Consider the following 23751-nt stretch of genomic DNA (forward strand, 5'->3'; position numbering starts at 1 on the left):
CATTCTTACCCCACACACCACACAGTGCATCCCATTAGGAAAGTTCCAGAAACAACACAGCTAAGGTATAACTCAGTCTCAGTAAAACTGTTTTTACGCCTCGACTAGAAACATTTCAGACACCTTGAAATGTTTTTTATTTCTTTTGTCTTTACATAAAAATGAGTTCATGTTTTCACTTTAACTTCAGAGTTCTATGTTTGTAGGCACTTGCATTATGTTCACTTTAAGACACACAAAGTGTGAGTGAGCTTGTGCATTTGTTCACATGGGTGTGGTATGCAAGTGTGTTTTTAGATACAGATGATGTGTGTCTTGGGGGGGGGGGGGGGGAGGTCACGATAGGGGTAAGAGTAAAGAAAACAAAGTTTAAAAAAATTCCATTTCCTCATTTCAGTAGTCTCTGCCCCCCTTTTCCTGTCTCTCTCATGAGCAGGTCACAGATCCTGTGTCTATTTTCTCATGTCTCTCTCCCCACCTGCCCCTGTCAGTCAGGGAGACTTTATGTCTGGAAGCCTGTTCCGCTGTATCCCAGACACTTGTGGGTAGTGAATGTGTGTGTGCATGGGTGGACTGGAGAGACAGGACACAACCATGGTGCTCATTAACACTGGTCTCTCTCTGCTGTTTTTATTGGGTCTGTCTGCTACAGGTAAGCACACGGTGACTTATTTTGAGTCTCAGCACCCAACCTTTGAGATAGCCTTTTTTTGCTTGTTAGTGTGAAAACACTCTGTGAAAGACACCGTATGAATGGGGGTTGGTTGATCGGCTGATGATCTGTTTACTGTAACATTACCAAAAACATGTTAATCTTGCAGGCACAGAAAAAGATGACTTTCCAAAGCATACGTGTTTGTGATTAAGAGTAACTGTGTATTAAGATTTATGGTAAAGCATTCACTGACAAGAGTGTGTTTTGTGTGCTCAATTAACACACATTTCTTCTGACTCTGACATTCTATTCATTGTAGTCATTCCATAAAATATACAGGGAGCCGAACCAATTGTAAGAAAACTTATTTTAATGAATTGGTAATTTTTACATTTAAATAAATATTCACTGTTGTTTGATAGTAAATTGAGTCAGTTATTATGTTCACTGCCCACAACACAGCTAATCACAACCCATAAGTATTTAGATAGTGACACAATATTTGTTGTCTTGACTTTGTACTTCAGCACATTGGATTTGAAATGAAACAATGCATATGAGGTTAAAATTCAGACTGTCAGCTTTTACTTGAGGGTATATTGATATGGGGTGAACCATGTAGGAATTACAGCCCTTTTAATAGATAGACTCTATTTTAGGGAACCAAAAGTAATGGGACAATTGGCTGCTCAGCTGTTTCCTGGTCACCTCTTTTGTTGCATCATTAGTTCACAAGAAAGCTAACAAAAGGTCTAGAGTTGATTTAAGGTTTGATATTTTCATTTGAAGTCTGTTACTGTAGTCACTCAATATGAGGACCAACAACATATCAATGGCAGTAAAGCAGGCCATCACAAGGCTGAAAAATCTGAATACAATCAGAGACATAGTGAAAACATTGGGTGTGTTAAAATCAACAGTTTTACTGCACATTGTTAAGAAGCAAGAATGATGATCTCAGTCATAGCAAACAACCTGGTAAACTATGGAAGACCACTGTATTGGATGACCAGACCAAAGAATACTTTGAATTCTGAAGAAAAGCCCGTTTTCAACTGTCAAACAGATCTCTCACTCTCCAGAATGTAAGGCATTGATGTATCAAAGACTACTATTTAAGAGAAGACTGCACCAGCATAGCCTCAGAAAGTTTACCTTAAGATGCAAACCACTGGTAAGTCTCAAGGACAGAACAGCCTGGATAGAGTTTGCTAAAAAGTATAATAAAAAAACTGTACAGTTCTGAAACAAAGTCATAAGGACAGATAAGATGAGTATTAACCTGTACCGAAGTGATGGAAAAGAAAGAAACTGCTCAGTAAATTCTGAGAATTCTTTGGTCATCAACTGTAGTGGTATTCTTTGGCCTTTGCGATTACTGAGCTCACCAGTGCTCTCTTTCTTCTTAATGATGTTCCAAACTATTGATTTTGGTAAGCCTTACGTTTGGCCTAGACCTATGTCTAGCTCTTTTTTTTCCAGCCTCACAATTTCATTGGCACCACTCTGGTCCTTACTGTATACTGACAAACACCAATGATAGACTAAAAAGGCAATCTAAAGTCTAGAATTAAGACCAGACCCTTGTAGTAAAAAAGTAATTGAACACACAATTGACTAATTAGAAACACCTGTCAAGCCATTTTCCCCAAGCATTATGGCACCCAAATATGGGGGGCTATGTATAATAAGTGTTGTCATATATATATATATATATATATATATATATATATATATATATATATAGTTAAGCCCAAAATTATTCATACCCATGCCAAACCCATGCCAAATGAGTTATAGTGAATTTTTAATTGACAAATCGGTTTCTTCTGGCTGGAAATGACATAAGAAGGTGACAAAACACGGTAAGACATTGTGTTATTGTGAGATATTCATGAAAAATATTGCCTATTTTTATGTTTATTTTACATTTTGACAAAACATTCCATGTCCAAAATTATTCATATCCTTTCTCAGTAATCAATGGTAAAGCCTTTATTTGCCATCACAGCTGTCAAATGGTTCTTATAATTGACAACAAGCTTTTTCACGTCTCCACTGGGAATTTGGACCACTCCTCTTTTGCGAAGATCTCCAGGTCCTTGAGGTTGGAAGGCTTCCTTGCCATCACTCTGGTCTTTAGTTCCCTCCACAGATTCTCGATGGGATTCAGATCTGGACTCTGGCTGGGCCACTCCAAAACATTGATACTGTTTTCTGTTAACAATTTCTTGACCACTTTGGCTGTATTTTTCGGATCATTGTGTTGTTGGAAGGTCCAGTGCTGCTCCAAGTTTTTCTGCAGACTGCCTGATGTTTTCCTCCAGAATCTTAACCCCTTAAGTGCACATGCCAAATCTGGCTAATCCTTGCCCATTTAGGGGGTACCCTATTTAAAGCTTTATAACTCCAGATGTGAACACCACAGATACTTGAAAATGGCTTAAATGAAGTGAGACATTTGTACCATTTACAATACTAGCTTAGATTACTTTATATTAATCATTTCGGAAGAAATGAAGTGCCACAAATGCAATTGTTTAAGCAAAAAATCTAAAATGAATTTGCTCTTTTTTAGTTCGCAATGAAATACTGGGAGATTACATATATACAGCAGGTTAAAGTATACATGTCCTGGATCAAAAACCTCTTGACCACAAGTTCATAAAATCCAAGGGTGGATATGTAGAACTACTAAAGGTCTATGAAGCAAAAACGAAGCAGTGTACCCAATATCTCCAAATCCACCCAAAATGTCTAAATTATGCATTGCTGTAAATCACAACAAATTCACGTATTTCACAACAAATCAACTGTTTTTACTCAAGAAACTCACTGTTGCATCATTTTCAAGTGGTAATTACAAGCTTTCTGTCAGTACAGTGGTCTAAAATAGCTAGGGGTCCAGAAACATGTCCAAAATCTCTCCAGAAAGGAATATAATGCTTTTTGTCCATTGTAAAGCATATAAATGAGCCCGTTATGAAGGTTTAAGATGAAACATTGATATCAGATTAAAAAATAATGTAAAAATATTGTCACACAATGCTTTACAGTACCTAAATGTGTAATAATTAACTCTTGAATGTATTTCTAAACTCTGTACTCTCATATGTTTTCTTGTATGGGGATGGGACGACATGAAAACCATTTTCAACTGTCCACCACATTTTGGCAATGTTCCAGCACTCTCGTCATCACTGTTGCATGCATCACAAAAACTATTACACTACTAACTAACGCTTACATTAGTGTGAAATATCCACATTATATAATATCACTAACCTATTTAAAGACACTCATTTTCAAAAATAACATGGATAACCGAAATATTTTGAGCAGTAAAACTTACATAGCAATGATGAAATTTGATCTGTGTTCAGTAGATGGAGACAGAGACAGTAAATGAATGATACAGTTCAATCCGCTTCTGTTTTGCTCCAGAAAAATGTCAGATAGGTCTATCAGAAAACATATGGCTTAGCTATGCCCAAAGGTCCTCAATAATAATAGTATTTTCCAAGAAATTACAAAAAATCGTTGACAATGTTTCGTTAGGTGCAGCGTCTTTTACTGCTACCACAGAGTGAATACGTAAGTGAATGCGATGATAAGAAAACTTTCGGTTACGCTGACCTATAAAACGCTATTCCAAAAGCAAAATTAGACGTTATACATCGTTAGAATGCTTATACTCTCAACTACTGAATAAATGAATTGTCAATCAAGCCAGACTGTACTAAAAAGGGCGCACAGCTGTTTTGGAAGGTAGCCTACCCAGGCATCACAAATGCACGTATATTTCACAAAAGGATTGTCCAAGACAATATATGACCACTCAGTCTCAAAAGGGACATCTCTACACGTAAAACCAATGGTAAGGTTGTGTATTTATTCAATATTTAGTCCCAGATATTGACTGTAGAATGACATGGTATCATTCTTTTCAACTTTGTCTCGTTTATTTTGTTATTCAGTGAGCAGCGTTTTCACTGCTGTATTGCCATATCTTTATTGGCTATTGTCGGGTTTATCTTGTTGCTATGACGAAATACTATTTTTGAGTGGTGAAAGAATATTTTTATGAATTCCCAAATAGACAATATTGTCCCTTATGTCATGGGTGGGGGATGTAGTTGCAGATGAGACAGCAGGGAGGGGGTGCGTGTTAAATTAACTACCAGAGCGACAATGGTGGCGCTGCGAAACGCCGTATTCGGCATAGTTGTCATATATCGTCTACTAATGAAACTAAAACAAAGTGTTTCCATTTTTAACTCATACTTTGGTTGCAGTAGCACTGAATATCTGAGTTCAGTAAACTCGGCACGCTGGCCTGCCGACCACTAGGGGCTAGAGTTTAATGTAATCCTCTTTTCTCATGATGCCATTTACTTTGCCGTTTCCTGGCCCATTGGCTGAAAAACACCCCAAAGCATTACATTCCCAACACCATGCTTGACCGTGGGGATGGTGTTCTTGGGGTTGAATGCTTCTCCTTTCTTTCACCAAACGAAAGCCACGTCCCTGTGTCCAAACAACTCAATTTTCTCATCCGACCACAGAATTGATGACCAAAAGATTCTTCTTTGTCCAGGTGAGCTTTTGCGAAGGCAAGCTTTTGTGTGCCTGTCTTGGAGAAGTGGAGTCCTCCTTAGTCGGCGTCCATGGAGGCCAGCCTTGTGCAGTGTCTGCTAGAGTGTCTGCCTTGAGATGTTGGTACCAGAATTGCTCAGATTCTTCAGGATGGCCTTGGTGGTGATCCTTGGATTCTTATTGGCCAGTGCAGGGGTCACTTTTGGCTTCCTACCACGCCCTTTGAGATTTTTCACAGTGTGGAACTCCTTGTACTTTTTGATGATGCTTTGCACTGTGTCCATTGGCACTTGAAAACGCTTGGATATGGCTTTGTAGCATTTCCCCTTCTTGTGAGCAGCCACAACCGGAGGTCCTCACCAAGCTCTTTGGTTTTAGCCATGACTTGCAATTGACTATAAACTGACTAGAGAACAACAATTGCATCAGCTGTTCTCAATTTATAGTTGATTAGAATGCTCTAGAACATGGTAGAAATTACCAGGACCATTTGGAATGGTATAGAAGCTTGCATTTCCTCAAACATTTGCAACAATTTCAAGGGGTATGAATAATTTTGGACATGGCATTTTTTGTAAAAATGTAAAAAAAAAAAAAAAAAACATAGAAATAGGTTTCATTAATATCTCTAACACAATGTCTTACCGTCTTTTCTCACCTTCTTATGTCATTCCCAGCCAGATGAAACCTATTTGTCAAATAAAAATTCAATATAACTATATATATATATATATATATATATATATACATATACATATACAGCTTTATCCCAGACATATCCCAAACATTATGGAGCTCACTGTACATGCATGCTCATGTTACACATGTACCTTCTGTGCCACTTTCATGTTACATGTACCTCCATCCAGCACTTATATTGTACTTTGTATCATTATCTTGATGTTGTAGCTTGTCATTTCTTCTAGTTTGACCTACCATAGGTTAGGTCAGAGAGTAATGTTTACTGAGTGAACTGAACTTAATGTGTTCATGGCTATGAATAACTGTTACAAATGTGTATTGTACCTTATCGGACCTGTGTTTTGTAGTTTTTCCACTGGCCTTCGGTAGTAATGTAATGAAATGCATGCTGAGCTGTTTCATCCAGTGTGACTACTTCCTGGGCCTGTATGACATGAGTTGAAATATTGCAGACATTAGCACAATAATAGCACAGGTACAGAACAGCCAGAATTACAGTAAATGGGCAGCAAGTTAAAAAATAATGGTATACATAGCAATTACGCTTAAGAGCGTGATCATAGTGCCTAAGTATGATTCATTAAAACAAACTTACCTGCAAGATATAGTGCTACTGTACATTCTGCTAACCAATGAGTAAAGGCATTGTGTTGTGTCTCAAACATGATATTAATTTGAAATTGTTATGTCATTATAAAGGCTATGGGGGTTTTGTCAGAATCTTCAACAAATCTTCACCTGCTAGAGGCTCCTCTTATCATACCTGTGCTATCAGGGGCTTTCACTCACAGGACCTTACTTACTAAGACCATTAGGACATGCAAAACTTTTTAGTACACACAAAACCAAAGATTTGTCATGGTTTTTCTTCTGTACCCATCATTGGTTGTGTTATTAGTTTTGCACGTGTAAAAGGTTTTGCACATGCTAAAGTTCTTAATAAATCAGGCCCAATATGAACAGTAGTGTGGACCTCTGTACCTCTGTCCCGTTTGCAGGATGCTGGGGGAGAAACCAGGAAGAACGGCTCATTAATCACTTGTTTAAGGAGCGTGCCTACAGCAAGGATCTTCGGCCAGTTGAAAAAAAAGAGGACACCGTGATGGTCACTTTGGCCCTCACTCTCTCCAATCTGATTTCACTGGTAAAATAACACTGTTTCTACCCTCACTCTCTCCAATCTGATTTCACTGGTAAAATAACACTGTTTCTACCCTCACTCTCTCCATTCTGATTTCACTGGTAAAATATGCATCCTGGTAAAATATGGATCTTGTTTTGGTGACAGTAGCAGGACCGTAGCATTAGTGGAATTACTCATTTCTTCTGGCACAAATAGGATACCCCTGCCTTACTGGTGTGCACGCCTAGACCGGGAGGGGAAGTCTTCAGAGCAGGCAGGGAGAGACAGTTGGGTGACAGTAGGGCGTAAGCACAGGAAAGGGCTTGCACACCACATAGGGGCGGCATCTCCAGAGGTTGTGGTGTCCAACCGATTCCAGCCCTTGTAGGAATTGGACCTGGCCCTTGACCCTGAGAGTGGGGGGACTGATGAGGGAGGGGTAGACAGCATAGTCTGTTTGCGTAACAAAGAGTCTCGTACAGTGTGTTGCCTGCCTGGTGCCCAGGTAGGAGATCTCCTTGAGCACGTGGACAAGCTCCTGGCCAGAAAAGAAAGGGATTCAGCTGTCATGATCCACGTAGGGACCAATGACATAGATAAGGGCAGGTTTGAGGTCCTGCAGGACAAATTTGTGGAATTAGCAGAGAATATTAAGAGCAAAACCTCCATGGTAGTCTTCTCTGGAATTCTACCTGTACCACGTGCAAGCAGAGGGAAGCAGAACTGTATCTGGAGGTTTAACACATGGCTACAATCCTTTTGTAGGAAAGAGGGGTACAGGTTTATGGGGCACAAGGATTCCTTTTGGGACAGGAGTGAGCTGTACAAACATGATGGGCTGCACCTGAATCGGAGGGGTACCTTTGCACAGGGCCAGCGTATGCTCAGGGTAGCACAGGATTATTTAAACTAGAAACTTGGGGGGCAGGGAGGATAGAGAGTGAAATGGGTAGGGAGGCGCAGACTGCCCAGATGGAAGCTGTCAAGGCTACCTATAATAGTGAAAACATTAATAAAGTTTTTTTAAAGCAAAATTTTAGTAAGGGTGGATTGGGACGGCGGGGAATGAGGGAACAGGAGAGGATGTGTAGAAGTAATAGTCTGAAATGTCTTTGTTTAAATGCTAGAAGTATAAAAAACCATTTTTTGGAAATTGAGGCTGATATTAATTGTATGGGCTATGACATAGTAGGGATTACAGAGACATGGCTGGGGGAAGAGGATGGGGATGAATCTATTATAGAAGGGTATAAACTTATTAGGAAGGATAGATCCAGTAAGAGAGGTGGGGGTGTGGCTCTGTATGTAAAAGATAATCTTAATGTGCAAGAAATTCCAGAAATTGACCAGCTCATGCCTAGTGACGATGTTTGGATTAAGCTCATAGGGGAACATGAGAAAGGGCTTAACATAGGAGTGTGATACCGACTGCCAGCTTCAGACAGCAGTGTGAATACAATGCTCTTGGAAAATATAAAACAAGCTTGCAGAGGTGAGACTATTATCATGTGGATGTTGAGAGAGTGATATGGTCTCTGCGTGTAAAAAAGATATATGTTACTTAAGGAAGTATTGGCTTATGTGTGCACAGTATAACATCTAAGACACAAACATCAAGAATGATGAAGGTTATACAACAATCAAATGTTCCTTCTTAAAAATACACCAAATATTTAAAATCAATTTAAAGAATGTGAATACTTTACTTGGCACACAAAGAATCATATAGGCACATAAAATCTTCATAATAAGATTGTTCAATGGTTATGCTCTGCAATCAGTAGTAAGCACAGTCTATAGCAATTTGTTAGTATATTTTGAGGATTCATCCATTTTGGTGTGCCGGGTACAATGGCTGTGTGCAATAAATGGCTTTTATCTCTTGATTTTCCAGTTAAGAACCGTATTGCCTCCTGTTGGGACACATTCACCCCAGTTACTTTACTTTGGAGATGTGTAAGAGTTCCGGGAGGTTCTCTATCAAGAGAACATGAACTTCAGGATTTTTTTATGATTCCTATATATAATGTCCTACTAGTCAAAAAGAATAGAGTTTCAAACAGTGTTACATAAATATGAATGTAGAATGGCAAAAAAAATTGAAATCATTTTTCTTTATCTTTACTTTATATTGTGTATATTCCATTGACCTTAACCAGAACCCCAGGACCAGTAGATTCAAAACTACCTCAAAGAATTTTACCATATGTATGACATCCTTTTCAACATAAGCATCCTTCCACCAACCACCAGGTTGCAACCATGCTTAATCACTTTCAGTGATTCTTTTTATGTTCTTTTCTCCCCTACAGAAAGAAGTGGATGAAACACTGCTCAGCAATGTATGGATGGAACATGTAAGAGTAAATGCTGCTATATCCCCTTTCCAAGAGAAAAGTTTTAAATTTTTGTGTTCATACTCAAAATAGTGTTGGAGATTTAAGTAGCGCATAAAGTAAGAGACTATAACCACCAGTGTTCTGTACCCCCAGTACATAATCTTTTCTATATCAAAGTGTCAGTTATCTCAGTTATAGCCACGGAGTGACTCTCTCCCGCCCCTCCCCCCCCCCTTCTCTCTATCTCTCTCTCTCTCTCTCTCACACACACACACACACACGCACGCACAGGGCTGGTATGACTCCAGGCTTTCTTGGAACAGCACTGAATTTGATGGCATTGGTGTCTTGCATCTTCCATCACAAATGGTGTGGCTGCCAGAGATTGTTCTGGAAAACAAGTAAGAGATGCAAGGGCAGGTTCCGCGTGTTGGCTAGTTCAGTTATTCCTGCTTAATCTGATGCACATGTGGTTAGGTCTGCTGCACTGTAGGTAAGGTGGAAATCGAAGGGTCATGAATATGGTGAGGAGCCATCTATCAGTCTTATTTGTCCCCAATGTGAGCTGGCAAGCATGGCTCAAATTTTTTTGTGTGGCAATCTTTTGGCATCTTGTAACCCAGGGTTTACCAAATACTTTCATCAGCATTACAATACCAATGCTAAAAATCAAACTAGCCTGTTTCTGAATCAGGTCTTGCCAATTTGGATCAAATTTGAAAAACTGCATAAGCTCCAGCACAGGTTCGGCACAGGTTTGGCTCTATCAAATGTGCCAACAAGGGATATTTGTTGCAGCTGCTCCTTAGGTACATGAGCTTTCCTCCTCCTTCTCCTCCTCCATAGCAATGATGCCCAGTTTCAGGTGGCCTATTACAGCAATGTGCTGGTGTACCCTAGTGGGTATGTCTACTGGCTGCCCCCAGCCATATTCCGGAGTTCCTGTGCCATCAACGTCAACTACTTCCCCTTTGACTGGCAGAACTGTACCCTCAAATTCAGGTGAAGTGTGCATTTCATTTAGTCTATAAGGAGATGTTCTTTTCTAGATGGAATCACAAGAAAGATGGCTAGCAGAGCAGGGCTAGATAAAGTCAGTTAAATCAATAGACATTACAACAAGAAAAAGTTTTTTTCATTTTTATTTGAACAAATAAAGCAGTTTTAGCATCAGTTTAAGGTGAAAAATAAAATCCAGTTTTCACTATTTTTTCACCAAAGATCACCTTTAGCCTCTCTCCAAACACAATTCTCTTGACTGTCAAGGCTATTTATCAATTACACTGTCATAACATTGAAGCAACATTATGAGATGGTTATTTTCCCTTCTCTTCTTTCTCAAAAGCTCCCTGACCTACAATGCCAAAGAGATCAGCATGAATCTGAAAGAAGAGACAGAGGCAAACAAGACCTACAAGGTGGAGTGGATCATCATCGATCCTGAAGGCTTCACAGGTTAGATGTTCTTCTCTGAGCACTTCTGTGCTGTGCCCAGATTTCTCCTCCCTCTGGATCTAGCGTCCATTTGCTGGGAGCTGAGCGGTAAGGCAGATGGCCTCTACCAGGCTACTTGGTTTGCTCTGCCCACCCCAAGGCTTGATTTCTGATCCTCAATCCCTATGAGGGATTTGCATTGATGCATATAGCTGATTAGCTAATTAAGCCGAGGAACAGTAATTGTTTGGTAAAACCTGCAAACAGTCCTCTGGAACAGAGTTCCCCTGTCCTTGAAACAGTATGTGCACATCCTTGAAGTCAGGTGGCACTGAACAGCATTTCAGTGAGAAGGATGTGTAGAAGTAATATGTGGAGGATGTGTAGAAGTAACAATCTGAAATGTCTTTGCTTAAATGCTAGAAGTATTAACAATTAATTTTTGGAACTTGTGGCACTATAAATGGGGGGGGGGGGGGGGGGGGTTGTGACATAGTTTGGATTACAGAGACATGGCTTGCAGATGAGGATGAGGATGAATATAAAATAGAAGGGTACAAACTCATTAGGAAGGATAAATCCAGTAAGAGAGGTGGGGGTGTAGCTCTCTATGTAAAATACATTTTTAATGTGCAGAAAATTCCAGAAATTGAACAGCTTGTGCCTAGTGAGGATATTTGGATAAAGCTCATAGGGGAACATGAAAAGGGCCTTACGATAGGAGTGTGTTACCGGCTGACAGCTTCAGACAGTAGTGTGCACTCAACACTCTTTAGAAAAATAAAACAAGCTTGTCAGGATTGTGAAACTATTATTATTTGTGACTTCAATTACCCTGCTATTAATTAGGAAATGATGACAGGACAAGGAAAAAGTGAGGAAGACAGTATGTCAATCAGCCTACAAGAGGGAAATCAATTTTGGATCTGGTGCTATGTAATGATCCGGACAGAAGCATAGAGGTAATTGAGCCATTTGGGACTAGCAATCATTTTGCAGTTAGATTTCATGCATTATGGCATTATAAACAAGGCCTCCTCCATGGCCAGAATTTTTTATTTTTGGGGAGCCAATTTCAACAAGATGCAATAAAAACTTAAGTAATATTGACTGGGTGAAACTTCTTAACTGCAAGTCTGTGAATGAAAAGTGGGGTAGGTTCAAAAGCGTTATTCTTGAGGTGAAAAGTAAATTTATTCCAAAAGTAAGGAAAAGAAAGATGAAGAAGTGTTCCTCCAGTGGATGAACAAAGCCATATGGGAGAGTTTGAGGAAAAAACTAAACTCTATAAGATATTTTTAAAAAGGCAGAACTGAGAGTAATAAGGCTGAATATTGTAATATCCGTGCTAAGGTTAAAAAAGAACTACAGGAGGCTAAGAGGCTCTTTGAAAGGCAAATTGCCCAAGATGCAAAAAGTAATCCTAAACTTTTCTCTCAATACTGTAGTAGGAAAAGGAAAGTAAAATAGGATATCTGGTGCATCACAAATGAAGAAGGAGCTTTGCTTTCTAAGAATAAAGATGTTGCTGATGCCTTAAATAGTTATTTTGTTGAGTGTTTTACTAGAGAAGAGGTTACTAATAGATTGGAACGCATATTCAGTACTCAGAAAGTCTTATCAAATATTGAAATAGTGGATTACGAAGTACTGCATAATTACTTAAACTAAAGACAAACAAGGCAGCAGGTCCTGATGGCAAATACCCAAAGAGTATGAGTACTCAAAGAGTTAGGTGAGATCATTTTTAAACCACTGGAAGGTATTTTTAGGCAGTCCTTAGAAACTGGAGAAATTCCTGAGGATTGGAAGCGAGGTAATATAATACCAATATATAAGAAAGGGGACCGTACTGATCCAGGAAACTACAGGCCCGTAAGTTTAACTTGCATCACATGTACAATACTGGAATCTATCATTAGAGACAAGTTTGAAGTATTTCTTGAAAATAGCAACATCCTAAGGCAGTGGTGTCGTTAGGGATGGCCTTCCGGGGCTGAAGCCCCGGATGTTTTTCGTCCAGCCCCGGACCTTTTGACACAAAAAATAAATAAATAATTTTTTGACACCCCAAAAAAAAAGAGATACAGCACCAAATATCATTCCATTTAATGGAGCCCTAACGTAAACAAATCACCCCCTTCAAATCGAGCAGTAAGTAACCTAACCGACTAGTTGGCGCAGTAGGTTGCAGACTTCGATGGCTAGCACTGGTATAGTAAAGTTCAGTCACAGAGTTCTGAGTGACAGACTGACAGTTCCGCTTGTCTGACAAATTTACGCAGACTACGCACTACGCAGAGTTCTGTCGACGAGTCCGAATATTTCTCGTTCAGTAACGTTAGTGTTAGTGAACTGTCTGAAACGATGGATATCCGCAGATTTTATTTTTTTTAGAAAATACTGAGGCAGGTTGTTGAGGAGATTCAGGAGAATAATGATGAGATTGAGAATGTAACTAACATTACAGCGGATGTTGACAGCCAGTCAGCAGCTCAGCCGGAGAGTGCAGAGCAGCTAGCTTCAGGTTTGTGCAGGGCAGCACAGGGTTGATGATACTGGCTATACATGCAGCCAATTTTGATTAACTAAAATTAGGCTATTAGCGAGGTAAAATCAGATTTAAAAGTGTAACTGTTATGAGATACCGATCAGGTAGACTTCAGCAAAAATGTGATGCCAGCTCAGTAACGTTAGTACGGCTAATGTTAGCTAGCTAGCTAACGTAACTGGCTGGCTAAGCCAGCTAACGTTGTTAGCTATGTATTCTTTTTAGCTTGCCTGCCCAGTGCCTTGCCAGTTTACATGCTAGTATGAAAGATTTTTTTTTTAAAGCCATTACATATCATAACTCACAGCTGCATTGGATAAGCAGCTAGGTAGTTAGCTAGCTATTTATGGCTAGTATTTTGTTTATTAATTTAATTACAGTATATCCTATACATATTCTGGTAACTGCTTGTGTTTGTATAGCCAGTTATATTGAATCCCGTAGCTATTTACTCTGTTAAATGGTAAATGGACTGCTTTTATCCAAACCGTTTTACAGTTGATGCCTCGCATTCACCAGAGCAATTAGGGGTTAGGTGTATTGCTCAGGGACACTTCGACACGCTCAGGGCGGGGGATCGAACCAGCAACCTTCCGACTGCCAGAAAACCGCTCTTACCTCCTGAGCTATGTTGCCCTGTTAGTCTGTTTCTCTACTGTAACATAACCTGTTACATTAATTATGTAACTACATCTAGCTGTCTTCATTCTGCTTTGCAATATAGCCACATACATACTTATTACCAAGCCCAAACAGAATCTGTGGATTTTTTTTTACAGTTTTCAGCAGTGATCCAGAATAAAAATCTGCAGAATTCTGCGGAAAGTTTTTTTTGCTTGCAAGGTGATAGACAATATTAATTTAAGATAGCAAAAATAAGCACACACAATGCATTAAAACCACAAAAAGCAGGCTGAAATAAATATTTAATAGACTTTTGTAGAACCTTTGAATTTGAGATTTTATTTCATCACCAACAGTTCAAAACAAAGTGCAAACATTTGTTGGAAAAGTCAACCAGTATGAAATGTAGGACACATAGCCACTAAAATGCAAGATTCAATGTGGAGCAGAGAGAGCAAAAATTAATTTGCAAAACCATTAACCATTAATTATCTCCCAACAATTACCACTTCAACACATAAACAAACAAATACATAAATAAAAGGCGAAAACATTAGCCTCTTGGCTAACTCTGACACATTTACATTGAAGTGTGAACTAAAATGTTGATTGATGTGTACTGTCCCTGCCAAATAAATCTTAAATAAATAGATAAATAAACATTACACTCAAACATAAAACTTTCTCAGATGCTCTAAAATAATGCATCTGTTTAAAAGTTAAAAACTCTTTGGATAGTCAAAATATCAAAATATCCTGCAAAATTCATTCAGTCAAAAGTAAGTGAACAGCACTCAACAGTGAGTACAGTAAGAGAACAAATGACTCAGTGAGTGATGTGACGGAGTGAATGAGTTTTGACTTGTGGTGGGTTAGTCTTGGTGTCTACACACCAGCCAGACCTCTCCGTTCTGCCACCTCTGGACGCTTGGCACCTCCCCCTCTTCGCGTCTGCACTTCCCGCTCACGTCTGCTGTCTGTCCTGGCCCCTCGCTGGTGGAATGACCTCCCCGTGACGGTCAGAACAGCAGAGAATCTCACCACTTTCAAACGCAGACTGAAGACTCATCTCTTCAGGCTGCACCTCTCCCCACCCCTCCCTAGCCTATAGTTCAGCTCACTGTACCTAGCTAGGATAATTTGATTATGTTAGTGTATCTGGCAGGATTGTTTTTGTATGATTAGGTGTGATTCCAGTGCTAGTTTGTACTTGGTAGGATTCTTGCTTGCTGAACAAGCTTACTCTACAGGGTTGGAGTCCTGATCGATGTGGTCACTTCTGGCACTACGATCCTTACTTCACTCTAGTGTTTCTTTTGCGCCTCTACGTCATGAAACCTATGCACTTGTTGTACGTCGCTCTGGATAAGAGCGTCTGCTAAATGCCTATAATGTAAAATGTAATGTAATGTGTCTACAGTTGAACTTGGCAATCGGCATCATATTAATGTTGTTTTCAGTCAGGCTCCATCTGTACTGTGTCAGCAGCATCGTGTAGTGGGAGAAAAGTCTCTCTACATCCACGGAGGTAGTAAGGAGGTGGAGGTACAAAGCTGCTATCGGGGAAAGAGTGGGCATCCTGTCCTCCCTGAAGGCCCACCACTGCACAGGACTGACCTCCACAGTGTCACTCTTGTCCATCTGAATGTACCGGTGCCATTCCTCAGCTGACACTTGGGTAAGGGCAGGTATGGTCTGGACATAGTCGTCAATGTTCTTTCTAAGCCCAGTCACCTTTGCTGGATCAAACACTGGAAGAGATTTGAAGAGCTCCATGCAGGGATGCCTTTCCATCACAGCCTGCAGCTTTTCAGAACATTCAGCCATGACCTGCTGGAAAAGCTGAGAGCAGGCAACCCTCTCCTCCTCATCCAGTACCCTCAGCTGCTCTGTAGTCTCAGGACGCCAGTCTTCAGCACCTGCAGTGCTTCCATACTCAAACAACATATAGAGGTTGTCCAACTCTCCATGGATGGTGGCAGAGGACGGTCTGGATGTGTCTTACAGTTTTGTGAGGGTGGCTAAGATCTCAGTGGTGCGCTCAACAATGAAGATGGCCTGGGCTTTTAACACGTTTATTTTTTCCTCTAGGAGTGCTCTTAGGTCCCGAACAACCTTGGAAGACAGTGGTAAGGTGGGTATAAAGTCATATAAAATGTCAAAGTTCTCCTTCAGGTATCGCACAGCATCAATCCAGGAGTCCCATCTGGTCGGGACAGCAAACACTGGCATGACAGGAGCCAAGCCTCGAGCCTGCATGTAGGCCCGCAGCTCCAGGCGACGCTGAGGGGCCTTAGAAAACACCCTCTTCACAAGGCTACACACCAAATTAAGGTCCTCAAAGGTGTCAGGGATGACCTCTAGCACCAAGTTGAGCAGATGTGCCAGGCATGTGATGTGTTTGGCATTGGGAAAGAGGCCAAAAGCCCAGACGTCGCTGAAGTTGATGTTGTAAGTGTTAAGGCAAGCGATGACTGCCTGAGACACAGTGGTGAAGTTAACTCTCTCAAGGAAAACAAGATCCGCAGCTAGAGGAGGTCTGCCCACAGGCTGCAGAAGTATGGCAAGGGCACAGCGACCACAGGCATCTGTTGTCTCATCCAGTATAACGTAGACGGCTTTTTCCTTCACTGCACGCTGGATGTCCTCCACATACTGAGGGAACAGCTCCGGCAGGTAGTCAGATCAGAGGTGGGATGGAGCTGGAATAGATCCTCCTTGCTTGCAGTATTTCTGCAAAAAAGTAGCCAGCTTGGGAGATTTCTCCAGGGGAATATCTGCCTCAATGAGAGCCTTAGTGAAGTCCAGAACAAACTCCTTCCTCTCAGCTGTAGATGGGGTTTTGGAGAGGCAGGAATCCAACGTTTGATTCCTAGATTGTACTGAAAGTAAACGAGAAAGACAGATATTCACTATACATTGAAAATACATTTTACATACTATACAGTGTTTCCCTCAGTGGTTAATAGTTAAGGCGGGCCGCCTAAACAAAAATCAGCACCGCCTTAAGTAACTTTGCCGTTTAAAAAAAATAATAATTTCTGCCCCGTAACTGCTGAGTCATTGGCTGCTGTGGTAACAGGGGGAGGGCATGAAATTGACAAATCTGACTGTGATTGGCCAATTCTAGGCTGTTACCGGGCAGTTACTGGGCCGAAAGAGAAACTAGCTAATTAGCTAGAGAAGGGGGAGGGCATGAAATTGACAAAGCTGACTGTGATTGGCCAATTCTAGGCCGTTACCGGGCAGTTACTGGTCCGAAAGAGAAACTAGCTAGCTAGCTAGAGAAGGGGGAGGGCATGAAATTGACAAAGCTGACTGTGATTGGCCAATTCTAGGCTGTTACCGGGCAGTTACTGGGCCGAAAGAGAAACTAGCTAGCTAGCTAGAGAAGCAAAAGTATCATCTTGACAAGAAGATTAGCTAGCTCTATTTTATTTTATTTATTTATTTGTTTAGTCTTTTATTAGGCTGTGGTTCTGATTACATTGTGTGCTCCGTTTCTGGGGAGCTTACTACTGATGTATGACTTGACTTGCCATATATTGTTCTAAATTTTATACTCAGTAAAACAATTAAGATTAACCAGCTGTTAGCAGCTCATAAACATAATTTTGAGAAGAATTTTGCATGTTAGCAAGCTAATTAACAGGGGGAATATGCTTACCTATAGAACTTGCTTTCCTGTTTTTATGCCTGAGGGGCCCCAGCACTGTCTGCCTCTTCAGGTAGTCCACCGAGTGCTGACAGACTTTACAGAACAACACTCCTCCGTCCGCATAAAAGTCATTGGAGAATTCATTTGCCCGATCCCTCGCAGTTATTCGTGTTGACAAATGGCGCCTCCTCAGTTCTTCAGCAGTAAATCAAATTTTTGACATATTTTCACATCGCACCACTAACTTTGATCTTATGGAACTTAGAGCATCTGTACTCTGTATTTCACAGTGAAACTGAATATTTGGGCGGGGCATCGTTACAAATGGAATTTAAATCAAATCCTTCGCATTTGATTGGACCGCTAAAAAAAGTAGGCGGGGCTTACAAACACACACACACACACACACACACACATACACAGTGTCATTGCAGCTTCGTCATTGCATGAGGAAAAGTGGATATTCCATCTTCTGTTCGCTGGGCCATCTCGACAAGAGCCGAAATAGATTTTTGCTATTGTGGTTATGTAACAATGTAAATGTAATTTAATTTAGTTATATTGTTTGCATGCAGATATTATGTGGGTCGAGATATTTAAGTATCATTTATTTTGTTATTTTTTATTTGAATGACATAGCATTGTGGATAGGTAGAGCGAGAGGTGCTGTTTGGTGGCTGACCGCCCCTTTAATTCAGGTGCGGCTCCCTTTGGGCAAGCGGGAGAGCATACAGTTCTATTTAATTTCGGTCAACACGCCACTGTATGGGTCAACAGTATAGCAAATCATTCAGGAGGGGGATGTAGTGGGGTAATGAACACGTTATTTAGATGCCCTTCTTCGGAAGGAGCAAATGTAAAAATAACCACTGGGTGATAAAAACACCCTGAATCTTAAATTATAGTCAAGGTTGCTCCGCTGCCCCGAGGACAGAGGAGGCAACTGATGTAGACAACGTCACGTCCAGGCGATAAAACCTGGCAGTAAAGTCCTCAATAATAATAGTATTTTCCAAGAAATTACAAAAAAATTGTGGACTACGTTTCGTTAGGTGCAGCGTCTTTTACTGCTACCACAGAGTGAATGCGTAAGCGAATACGATGATAAGAAAATTTTCGGTTGCGCTGACCTATAAAACGCTATTCCAAAAGCAAAATTAGCATGCTAACGGATTTGAGTGTGCCGTTTATTGAGGGTGTGACAGAAAATTTCAGTGCCACTGACTATAATCGAATGTTTTTCACATTTACCGTTCGATTGACCAAGTACCATTCAAAGTACATTTTTATGGGTTAGTATTGTCAGATTGTGCTTGCTACTTCACATTAACCTTGTACGGCGATCAATAAAGGCTAACAGCACAGTACCACTTAATTCTAGTCACTTCTATCACCACTGTAATGAACTAAAAAAGGCGACAAACAACCTTTTCTGTGAGAAATGTATTGTCAAGCTCACGCGCATACACTGCTGGCGACATTCTAAAGCTTCGTTTTGCCCTCCCTAGTAGAATTTTACTGTCACACCCTCAATAAACAGCAAATGTCCCAGTAGAACATTGAATTAAATCTTTAAAAGTTATATATTTTCTGAAACCTTATCGATTCCGCTTGACCGTAGTGAGTGAAACCAGGGGATCTGAGCATACAGTCGCTATGTAAGTTACGTCAGAAGGATTCAGCCTTGTTGTTTGCTACCTAAACTTCACAGCACACTCAAATCCGTTAGCATGCTTGTAGCATGAAGTGTCTACTTTCAAAATCCATTTAAACCATTCACAAATGATTTGGGACTTTGAAGTTATAAAGCGGGATGTATCAAGCGTCCAGTGAAAATACTGACCTGGCTATCAGTTAGAATTCTGAAATAACCAACTGCCATAAATGACCGCGTAAAATCAACCAGTAAGAGTTATTATGATGTCACTGGTTCAGAACCCCATAAATGTAAATAGTCGAATGTTCAGTGAAATCTATCGGTTTTCGGTGCCATCGGAGTCCCGATCTTATCATTGATGGAATTTTGGGAAAGTGCGAGCTAAAAGGCCACAAACATAGCCAATATATCACATTAATATTCCATATATGTATGATTGCTGTTCACAATACGTTAATTTAAGGCTAAACTGGTATTTTAATCACAATACTTATGCTAATTTCCGGAAATAAATTTTTCAATTGTCCTCTCTACTTTTGAGACTTTTGAGTGTTCAAAGGCCTATATTGTCTTGGACAATCCATTTTGTGAATTACCTAGACGATTGGTTGATCTGTGCCCCAACAGAAGAGCAGGCCGGAAGGGACACAGAGTCCCTGCTGGCCCATTTAGTTGGCCTGGGCCTGACCCTAAAAAGAAAAAAGAGCCACCTCATCCCCCTCCAGACAGAGGGTCTTTCTAGGACTCTGTGTCCATGCGGGTCTCTCTGACTCCAGAGAGGCAACGTGTTTTGCGGGAGAGCCTGTCACAGTTTACTGTGGAGCGGCAGGTGACAGTGAAGCATTGTCGGAGGCTGCTCGGCCTGATGGCTGCAGCGGCCCAGATCGTGCCACTTGGGCTGCTGCACGTGCGCCCGTTACAGCGGTGGTTGGCGGCACATGGAGGGAGCCCACACGAGGATGGGCGGAGACTCCTGTTACTCAGGAGTGCCTGAAGGTGGTGGTCTGGTGGCTCTCGACCCCTGGCCTCCAGGAGGGTGCTCCCTTGGGGCCAGTGTGTTCAAGAGTGACTATCACCACGGATGCCTCCGAGACCAGCTGGGGAGCCATCTGGGAGGGTCAGTCCCTGAAAGGGTTGTGGAGCCCCCCATGGGCGGGGAGGGCACTGCTTCGGGCACTGGCCCATTTCCTCCCAGTAGCCCGGGGCAGGCAGATCCTGATTCAAACAGACAGCTCCATCGTTGTCTCCTATATCAACCGACAGGGCGGTGTACGGTCTCCGACCCTGCATGCCAAGGCACGCCAACTCCTGCTCTGGACACACGCTCAAGGCGTGTCCGTGAGGGCAGTCCACCTGCCAGGCACGGCCAATGTGGCAGCCGATCTGCTGTCCAGGGGGGCCCCAGGCCAGGGGAATGGCACCTGCACCCGGACATTCTGCAGGCCATTTGGTCTCGCTTCGGGGTGGCTCAGGTGGACCTTTTTGCGTTCTTGGAGAATGCTCATTGCCCCCTATGGTACTCCATGGTGGGGCCAGTGGGGACGCTGGGTGTGGACGCTTTGGCGAACCAGGCTTCATGCCTTTCCACCTTTTCCTCTCCAGCCTGTGGTTCTGGCGAGGATCAGGGAGTCAAGGGCAATAGTTCTGCTGATTCCCCCCGACTGGCCCCATCGGTCCTGGATGGCGGACTTGAGGGAGCTGCTGGTGGGTGCCCCATGGCGTCTCCCGACCAGGGTGGATATGCTGTCGCAGGCCCAGGGCCTGCTATGGCATCCGAACCCGGGGATTTACAGCCTGCATGTTTGGCCCCTGGACGGAGGTCGTTATGGGACCTAGATCCAGCGGTGCTAGGGACAATTCAGGCATCAAAAGCACCCTCTACAAGGGCATTTTATGCCAGGAAGTGGGGCAGGTTCAGCAGCTGGTGCCGGGAAAAAGGGTCTGACCAGGTCTTTTGTAACATTCCAGTCGTCTTAGCGTTCCTTCAGTCCCTCTTTGAAGAGGGGTTGGCGGAGTCTACGCTGAGAGGTTACCTGGCTGCCATCTCTGACTGCTATGAGCGTATCGATGGCCTGACGGTGGGTTCGCACCCCCTCGCCAGCCAGTTACTCCGAGGAGCCAGACGGCTTCGCCCACCTAGGTCAACCTCGCTCCCCTCTTGGGACTTATAAGTGGTTTGAATGCCCTCACTGAGCCGCCCTTTGAGCCCTTAGCCGGTCTCAGTCTGAAGCTCCTCTCCCTAAAAACTGCTTTCCTGCTCGCCATTGCCTCTGCGAGGCATGTGAGCGAGCTGCATGCACTGTCCGTGCACCCCTCCTGTTTACGGCTAGGTGACGGTGGCTCTGCGGCTTATCTGCTTCCTAATCCTGCTTTTCGGCCCAAGGTCCTCTCGCGGTCGTACGTTTCTCGGCCTTTGGTTTTGGAGGCTTTTCATCCTCCCCCTCATGACTCCCCTGAGGAGGCCAGACTTCACTCACTGTGCCCTGTCTGGGCCCTGCGGTCTTATGTTTCCCGCATAAGGGCTGTGAGAAAAACTGATAATCTATTTATTTGGTATGGAGGGGTTGCGCAGGGCCAAGCCTTATCTAAACAGCGTTTGGCCCACTAGATTGTAGATGCAATTTCCACGTCATACAGCAGCGCTGGTATGCCCCCTTCCACAGGTGTGGTGGCTCACTCCACTCGGGGTGTGGCTGCCTTTTGGGCTTTATTTCGTGGTTCCCTGCTATCTGACATATGTGCGGCAGCTGGCTGGGCTTCATCCCTCACGTGTGCCAGGTTTTATCGCCTGGATGTAACGTTGTCTACATCAGTTGCCTCCTCTGTCCTTGGGGCAGCGGAGCAACCTTGAATATAATTTGAGATTCAGGGTGTTTTTATCACCCAGTGGTTATTTTTACATTTGCTCCTTCCGAAGAAGGAGTGTTGACCAAAAGGCGTGTTGACCAAAATGAAATAGAACGAATGGTTACGTAGGTAACCTTGGTTCTGTGAATAAAGGTCAACACGCCACTCGGCATCGTCACTCGGGGAATTCCATGACCTTCAGTCGGCAACAGAGAATGAGCGGCGGACATGAAGCAATACTTATTGCGTGACGTCATGTCCTCCCCGTAGTGGTGGTTAATTTGCTATTCAGTCTCCTAGTAGCTCACCCTCTCGGCGAGGATGACCCATACAGTGGCGTGTTGACCTTTATTCATAGAACCAAGGTTCGTTTTTTGACCGCAGTGAATGTGTTTTTGAAAATGATTTTGAAAGGCTAGACGGCAACAGAAAATATTGAAACTGAGTATTTCGTTTGGTATAAAGATGTTTTAAATTTTGGAAATTATTTCATCTGTCTTTTTTCAATAAATTTTGATTTTTGAACTTTACAACTCTCTGCAAGTTATTGGAAATGTTTGGATCACGCGAGTCCTGCCACCACTGGAATCTAATTCTACAGTCGGGAAGCTTTGACCAGGAAGGCTGAGAAAGCAACATGTTGTCAAAAGTGTGGTTCCATTGAGAGTTCGGCGGAAAACCACAGGTAATGGTAGGTGCAGTGAATCTCTATTCGTTTAAAATCTGCGGTGACAGCAGTGCGTTACCTTTCAAAGGATGGCTCTGTAACGATAACCTGTCTCACTCCCTCCCGTGTGTGTGTGTGTGTGTTTGTGTGTCACTGTCGCTCGTATGCTGCCGTCTCGTTGGCCTGTAGCACCAGAAAAACATTAAATTAACGGTTTGCATTCTAATTCCGCGGAATTTCTGCGGAGTTCTCGTCGGAGCTCTGCGGGTGCAGATTCCGTTTGGGCCTACTTATTACATTCATTCAACATTATATCCCTATACTAGCCAGATTAGTATAGCACTGTCACTATTTTTTGTAATCTGCAGTAATGTTCGTATGTGTAATAATATAATAATTGGGCATTCGCCAAACTAAAACTCCCCTTGGGTCTAAGCCCCTGATGTCTTTGAATCCTAGAAACGCCGCTGTCCTAAGGGATAGTCAGCACGGTTTTCATAAGGGAAGTGTTTTGATTATAACAAAGCATATATTATCTACTTAGATTTCCAAAAGGTATTTGATAAGGTACCACATGAGAGACTTGTTAGTAAAATGAAGACAGTAGAAATTAGAGGACATATTTCAGCGTGGATTCAGAACTGGCTACAGGGTAGAACACAAAGAGTAGTAGTAGGAGGGACATTATGTGGGCAGGAAGCTGTTAAAAGTGGAGTCCCACAAATCAGTGCTGGAACCACTGCTCTTCCTAATTTATATCAATGACCTTGATTGGGACATAGAAAGTACATTAGTCAAATTTGCAGATGATACAAAACTGGGAGGCCGAGCTAATAGTTTAGAAGTGTAAGGGAAAAAAAGGACGTCTCTCGAAAGTGATGAAAATGTACAAAGTTTA

The 23751-nt window shown here is 42.2% G+C and overlaps 1 protein-coding gene across 2 annotated transcripts in view; it reads left to right on the forward strand.

The window, feature by feature from the left end:
- Window positions 1–504: 504 nt before the first annotated feature.
- chrnd (cholinergic receptor, nicotinic, delta (muscle)) overlaps window positions 505–23751 on the forward strand; it is a 37293-nt gene continuing 14046 nt past the window's right edge. The window contains exons 1-6 of one of the 2 annotated variants that reach the window (XM_035412899.1): window positions 505–652; window positions 6952–7097; window positions 9389–9433; window positions 9707–9816; window positions 10262–10417; window positions 10761–10870. In XM_035412899.1, the coding sequence (XP_035268790.1) occupies window positions 553–652; window positions 6952–7097; window positions 9389–9433; window positions 9707–9816; window positions 10262–10417; window positions 10761–10870 (667 nt within the window). In that variant the 5' untranslated portion in view covers window positions 505–552. Of the gene's footprint in view, window positions 653–6951; window positions 7098–7124; window positions 7147–9388; window positions 9434–9706; window positions 9817–10261; window positions 10418–10760; window positions 10871–23751 lie in introns of those variants that run through there. The other variant, XM_035412900.1, reaches the window with a different exon arrangement.

This window comes from Anguilla anguilla, chromosome 4 (genome assembly GCF_013347855.1).
Source record: "Anguilla anguilla isolate fAngAng1 chromosome 4, fAngAng1.pri, whole genome shotgun sequence".
In the NCBI taxonomy this organism is placed as follows: Eukaryota; Metazoa; Chordata; class Actinopteri; order Anguilliformes; family Anguillidae; genus Anguilla; species Anguilla anguilla.